The sequence below is a fragment of the Sinocyclocheilus rhinocerous genome, unplaced genomic scaffold (genome assembly GCF_001515625.1).
Source record: "Sinocyclocheilus rhinocerous isolate Xijiao unplaced genomic scaffold, SAMN03320098_v1.1 scaffold807, whole genome shotgun sequence".
Lineage (NCBI taxonomy): Eukaryota > Metazoa > Chordata > Actinopteri > Cypriniformes > Cyprinidae > Sinocyclocheilus > Sinocyclocheilus rhinocerous.
Genome location: NW_015650326.1, coordinates 1,012,950 through 1,020,096, shown reverse-complemented (window position 1 = coordinate 1,020,096; position 7,147 = coordinate 1,012,950). Strand labels below are relative to the sequence as shown.

Sequence of the window (7,147 nt, the reverse complement as noted above, 5' to 3'; positions counted from 1 at the left end):
TATATATATATATATATATATATAAAAAATAATACATATCTTTTAAATTTTTTTTATGTATCTGAGATGTGGCACCCTCAACAACCCAAGATCGGTATTCAATATGAGGCACTTTCATGATCCAAAGACACCTGATTTGTTCTTTAACAATCCATTATTTTCTCCTCTTTTTTTCCAGCTTTATGCCAGAGACAGTAATCATGTCTCAGTAGTCGTATTACAACAAACAGTAACATGTACACTGCAAACTGCATCAGTAAAACTGAGTTCCTTTTTGTCTTCCGTTATTTAAAAAATGTTTACTGTGCCGAGTGTCTGCCATGCACTGCACTTAAAAAAAGAAAAGAAAAACGAAACAGACACCTTTCCAAAGCACAGCACACAAACTGCTCAGCCTATTTCTCGGTTACTTGCCTTTATCTTCCAAGCCAACTACAACTGCTCCATTGTGTGACGTCTCGAATCTAAAATCCATATTCGCTGGAATTCGAGCTCTCCCAGTTTTCCAGCAATACTGCACTTCAGCCAACAGTGAGAGGGCCTCTGTTCACTGTACAACATTGGATCGGTACATAATTTCATTCACAGAAGGAAATATCACAGGACGTTTTAAAAACATTTCTTGCAACTCTCTGAGAACGCTCGATAGCAATTTCATATACTCTTTCTCTCGATCTCACATCACACACACACATTCTCGCTCATGATATCGACTCGTTGATGCCAACATGGCTTACAAGCATCACTCAAGTACCTTAAAACATGCCAATACTTAGACACTCAAATAGTGTACTCATATACATGAGTGTTCACTCACACACACTTTCACAGGTACTGATAGAAACGGGAACGGACCACTTGAGCACCAGAGAGTTTGTGAGGGTGGGCATCTGCAGCCAGGCTTAGGCTCTTGCTCTGAGCGGCCGCTACATCTCCATTAAGGAGCTGACCCAAGTGGGAGTGCGAGGACCCAGCGAATAACAGGTCCCGTGATCGGGAAGGGTGCAGGTCCAGTAAGTCCAGACTAACTTCAGGGTTGCTGGCTCGGTGTCGCTCTCGAGCGATCCAGTCTCTGATGGAGAAGTCCTGCGAACTACACTTGGGCTTTAAGCGATCCATAGCTGAGAGCTCATTGCCCTCGACTCTTTGCCAGTCCCCAATTACCGACAACTCCGCAAAGTCCCGCTGACCTCCCATGGTGTGCCTGCGGCGGATATTGCTTTTCCGTTTACTTCGAGTCTCGGGTGACCTGGTGCACTGGGAACCCACCCCGAACATGTCATCTGCTGACGTCCTCAGTCGACACTTTAACCGGTCTGTGATTTTGATTCGCCACATGGGTTCGGCTCGCTCTGATTCGCTGCGAGAGGAAGAGCTCAGACTGCCGGTGGAGCGGCCTTTGACTGCCTCTAACACTCGCGAGAGTCGACTAGACTCCTTGTCGCTGCGGTTCCCGTCTGCTGAAGACTCACTGTCTGTCTTCTGCCGACTCCCTCTCTTGCGTGCCAGGGTGTCGCACGCGATGATTCGATGGGAGGGGATTAGGTTGGGTACATCTTGCAAAGGTGTGACGCTGCCCTCCAGCTGTTTGCTATCTTCAGTTGGCCCGCTATCTCGGCCACCGGCAAAGACCGATAAATCGCTCTCACTGTCAGTCTCCATGGGCCTCCCCTCACTAATGAGCTCGCTTCTTTCATCGTCAGCATCATCCCCGCGGCTTTCTGCGACAGATTGCACCTCTGGACTGAGGGCGATGGACTCCACCCCTGTGTGGAAGGTCATGGAGGAGGTGGTGGAGTAATCTGATGTGATAGAGCAGACCTCTGCTCCTGGGCCCATTCCTGTATTCTCCATCCAGTGGCCTGGTGTCCTCCCGTGCCTCATCCTGGGTACTGAGGCCTGTGAACTGGTGCTGTTAAGCGTGCCCAGATCCGAGACACATCCGTCGTCGTAGTTGGAGGGAGGATCGGACAGGGAACTCTGGCGAGTCATGTGATAACTAGGTTTGGGCGATGCAATGATCTTAGGTGAAGAACAAGTCTCCTGGGGCAGATGTTCAGAAATGAGCTGCTTGTTTTCAGAGGTTAGGTCAAGGCTGTCTCCTGGGCTCTGCTCATCATCCTCTGTCCCTACTATTTGGTCATCAAGTCCAACTTCACTCTCAGCATCCTCAGTTTGGTCATCAGCAGGCCAATTTGGATCATTTTGCACTGGAAGATCTTTCTTAGAGAAACTAGCATCCAGGTCGTCATCAGAGCTGCTCGGCTGAGGCTTGTCCTTAGGCTTTTTGCGTTTGCGGCTAGCAAAGATGGAAGTACGCAGCAGCTCTCTACTATATTGGTCCTTACCAGATCCCCAGGAACCCTGCTACAGAACCAAGCACATAACGACAAGTGTAAGTTTACAATGCAATGTGATCAATCTCAGGGAATTGTCTCTTTTTGTATATACTGATTTTGAAATGATCTCACCTTTGATTTAGCAGAGTCACTGGTGGTTGAATCTAGTGGAACAAGGATAGAAAAAGGTAAGCAAGATATTTTAAGTGGAATACAGCAGGGACATAGAGCCGGAGACGATAAGTAAATATCCTTCACCACAACAGCAGTGGAACGGCACAAACAGTGGAGTCATGTACAGATCTGAGAGATGAAAGCGCCACACTTAAGCCATGTCACAGAGAGAAATGGAGGAAAGAGAAATGAGTGATGACAAGAACCCGGCAGTGTGCAGTAAGACAGGAGGCAGCTCATGCACACATTCACACAGACAGACAGCCTGTCCACAGTTAAACCGCCAATCACTGACAAACACACACAGAGCCAGCAGAACACGTCTACAGGCATTCTTTCCCAACTCAGAGACATCACCAAGGCAGGGATGGACATCCTTACTATGTATTAAGGGATGAGAGTTGTAGCGAATCTGGTCGGAAACTGAATGCTGCTGCTATTTTTTAGTGATGGCTGAGTGTGCTTTATTCTTTACTTTTGTAAACCTACCTTAGCTTAGGTTACAATGCATCATGGGACTCATATGCTTAATACGCATACATATTAAGCCACTTATTCGCAAAAAAACTTGGAAACATAAAATGTTTGATTTTGTTTAGGAAGTTAAGTTTTGTGTTTTTTTCACCTGCTTTGTAATTTTGTCACCACTATGTAATATATTTCATGCTATTTCTAGTATTTTAAGGAAATAAGTGGCTATTAGGTTTAGGGTTGGGCCGATAGACGATGCCATCGTCCATCGCCGATGGCTGACAGACATCACGATGTTGAGCCTTTCTGCATACGGATTCACGATTCACCCCGATGTCATCGTCCATCACGATGTTTCACTGCAGACATCGTCCGATGCCAATTTGGTAGACATCGCCCAACCCTAATTAGGTTAAATAATTGTGATCATTGCAACAAGTTTAGATACGGGACATTTGAAATACAGGACAATAAGGTGTGTTTTTATAAAAACAGACACAGAGACGTCAAGTTGTTGTGGAACGTTTTAAATAGTTCACGTTTTAGCGGTCGCCATGTTGTTATACTGTGCTTTGGTGTACTATGCGACCTGCACAGTCTGCACTTCCACTGGTTGCCACTACATCACGTCTAATCATTTTCATGAGCAGGTAAATGGATTCTAACTAACGCTTGCAGTCAGTCATTGCTACGTCGCAGAAAATCGCCGTTTACAGGTAACATCAGTCACTTGGGGAACCATGTTTGTGTTGAACGGTATCAGCTTGTCGGTGCAGAACATGGAGATGCAGAATGAATTAAAGCACTGAGAGACTATGACAAGGGACAACAAGGGTCAGATATGACAGGAGGGCAGAAAGGGGCTAAAGGGGCCAAAGCTATAAGGTGGTAGAGCAGCTACGAGGAGGAAGCGAGTCCTTACGATGGGCTACTTCACCACTCAAAAGCCCCTTTGCTCACTCTCCATCAAGAGATACTAATGCTTTTGAATGGTATGACATTCGTCGGGAGCTTTATGATTTGAGCCGGCTCAGCCCCTCACCACACCCCTTCAGACATCATCAATGACAGTTACTGTACGCCACAAGACTGGAGGAAATCCTGAAGACCATACCATGCTAGAACTCCTTGCGGTCAGCTTCAGAGACAACGAGAGACAGCAAAGAGGCTTTTCAGACACATTACACCATCACAGCTCTGTATCCTCTCTGTTAATAATAGTCTTATAAGATATGAAACGTGCAGCACGACGATGACAAATATCAACTTCTCTGACACTCTTTTTTTGTTTCTTTTGTTTTCTGGTGGGTTTGTCCCGGATTCGCTTTCAATTTATAAGAATCGGGGATTTCTGCAGACTAGGCAGCTACACTGGGGACAACACTCCTCCTTCTTCCTACAGTCCCAGCTGTCCATCACAGACATTACAGAGTCCATCAGTGACATCACCGAGTGATAGACGCCGCCCACTTGGCCTGTGTCAAGATTGGGTAATGTGTGAGCAGTGCTGGACAGGGACAAGGGAGAAGAAAAACACTACAGACAAGATAGGTCAGACGGGTAAACCTTTGGTGGTTTATCATAGATTTTTCCATTTCTTTTGGGAAAGAACACGCCGAGTTAGCACAAGAGAAGGGTAAGGAGGGAAAAGAACTGAAAGAAAAGGAGGAGTGGAGTCATAACGGAGACTAAAGCATTAGGGGAGGGATGACAATGAGTGAGGTTCAAACCAACACAAACCAAAGCAAAAGGAGAATTCTGGAGAAATCATAGCATTGAAATAAAGGCAACAAGTCTAAAACAATGGCGGAAGGTAAAGAAACAATTCAATGAAAAAAGGTTGATTCATAAGCTTCACATTCATAGGAACTATTTTATCCAATTTTTTCAGATAGCTCATCAAATACGCAAAATTGCTAAAATAGTTCACCTTTACATATGCACCAAGACATTTCTGGCAAGCTTGCTTTTGTTTTGCTCTGAACATTGACAGATCTAATGGAAAGCATGAGCATCTGCTTATCATCTGAAATATAGTAAGAGAGTGTGAACATACACACAGTAACATCTGAACACACTGAACGTCTCACTTTGGTTTTAAGTAATATCCATTCTCCTAAACTCATAGCCCTAGGCTGGAACAGTTGGACTATGAACGCAAGATTACCTGAGACGTCTCCCGGTGACGAAGCAGTGCGGCCAATGTTGGTCAGCAGATGGTCAATGTTGGGCACAGGCTGAGACTGAACTGTGCTCTCTTGCTCCACGGTGGTCTGACAAAAACAAGCAATGAGAGAGGTGAAATTCATACGTCATTAACATGAGCAATAGCGAACTTTCAATGCCATTTTGAGCAGTGTGTGTTTGAGCTTTTCCAAACAAACAAATTTTGTCTTTTTCTTCATAAAACACTGTTTGCAAAGATTATGTGTTTTGTGAGCAGTGGCAGTTTCACCCTCCATGCAAAACATGCAAATGCTTGGGGCCTATCATGTCCATAAAGTGATTGAATAAATCCATGTGCTCTTATTTTCCAGCAAATCAGGACTTACAATAAATTTTGAATTTATTACTGAATGAAAGTGAAGAGCAGAAATACAGTGGAAGTGGTTAGTTTATTAGTTCTTTGTTGATTTTGTATTCAGCTTTTTAAAAGACAATGCAAGTCTGCATTAAGCAGCAGTGGATTTAACTCACGGATCAGTATCCACAGCCTTTTAAAGACAGAGCATGGTGAGCACTGTATGCTATGAGTGTATGACCTGTGCACTGTACGCTAAGAGTTAAAGCGGTTCTCATCAATTCAGTATAAAGATGCAAAGCTGCATGAAGCTATATTCAAGTAAGCATCTAACTTGCCTCAAACCCTAGTTTCAGAGATACCTGTAATGCAGCTTTTGTTCTGTAAAAATGAAATAATGCATCAGATCCGAACTCTCCTTGGGGTCCCTAAAATATAAATCTGCCCCGGTAAGCGAGTAGGAAGTTCCTCGATGTTGTCTGCGACTAAATACTTCTACAAAAGCGAGGTGGACCAGGTGAAAATGGGACAAAAGGGGAACTGAGAAAACGAGGATGATTTTTCTGACCAGTGTTACCCTGAAGTCTCCAGTTCTTGGAGAGTGATAGCATGGGGATGTTCGTTTAGGGCTCAGAAATCCACTCAGAAAAAAAACGGCAGGAAACTACAGACTCACCGTTGGCTCTTCATCTCCATCTTCTGTGAAGAACCAATCACACTGTAGAAGAGCAAAGCAGACAGAAAGTTAAGCAGCATTCAGACATCAATTTACAGAGATGAAAGGAAAAAGCTCTTACTTGCTGAATGAGAGTCTCAACGATCTTGTACTGGTCAGGCATGTGCGTGACCATGTGCGTCATGTTGTCTTCAGAGGTTCTGACAAGAGTTGGGCCAAACACAATGGCCAAGTTACGTGGCTCCATCTAATTAAATACAAAAAAAGCTTCCGTTACTGGCTTTCAACCGCTTTTCTATCTGTAAGAGAAAGCCACATCACACAACAAGCATTTGTGCTTCCAGGTTCTTCGGACAAGCTGTGACAGACGAAATCGAGCAACACTGCAGTTTTTATGATTTGATTATATTATTTAATGTGTAACTTTTATGAAAGTGATGATCTACAGTGACGTAATACTATCTACAAAACCAGTTTAAAGTTGATTAAAGTATTTTCATTCATCATTTCTTGTAATAGGTTGTTGAACTCGCCTAGACAGGGTAAATGAACCGAACATTTACAAAGCTCATACCTTGTTTTTCTCACAGTTTTCAGAGACAGTTTTGAGATGTGCAGAGAGGAACTTGAGCGTTTCATAATGATGGTCTGGTAACTCATGAATCTGGGCAGAATAAACATAGTAAATATGATTTATACCTGTTATCTGTTGAGGATTTTATTGCTGATTTAAAAGATTGTTCTTTCTCCAATCTAGTAAATGTCAGTATTTCGTAAATCAACAGTGGTCTTCAGATAAACCGTACCAGTCTCTTCAGTGTTTTTAACCTCTCAACAGGGTCCTCCATTCGATTGGCGTCAATAAAGTTGGAATATTTATCTAAGATCAGAGCAAACAAGCATTATTAGAACAGTCCTGAAGTGTATTAATCAGGGTACCCTCGCAAAAAAAAAAAAAAAAAAAAC

General features: G+C 43.6%; 1 protein-coding gene across 3 annotated transcripts in view; it reads right to left on the bottom strand.

Moving 5' to 3' along the window:
- Positions 1–392: 392 nt before the first annotated feature.
- Positions 393–7,147, bottom strand: part of arhgap21b (Rho GTPase activating protein 21b) — a 75,868-nt gene continuing 69,113 nt past the window's right edge. For all 3 annotated transcript variants that reach the window (XM_016516740.1, XM_016516741.1, XM_016516742.1), the window contains 7 exons: positions 6,988–7,061; positions 6,756–6,845; positions 6,303–6,428; positions 6,182–6,223; positions 5,152–5,257; positions 2,472–2,503; positions 393–2,367 (listed from right to left, as the gene is read on the bottom strand). In XM_016516740.1, the coding sequence (XP_016372226.1) occupies positions 826–2,367; positions 2,472–2,503; positions 5,152–5,257; positions 6,182–6,223; positions 6,303–6,428; positions 6,756–6,845; positions 6,988–7,061 (2,012 nt within the window). In that variant the 3' untranslated portion in view covers positions 393–825. The remainder of the gene's footprint in view (positions 2,368–2,471; positions 2,504–5,151; positions 5,258–6,181; positions 6,224–6,302; positions 6,429–6,755; positions 6,846–6,987; positions 7,062–7,147) is intronic.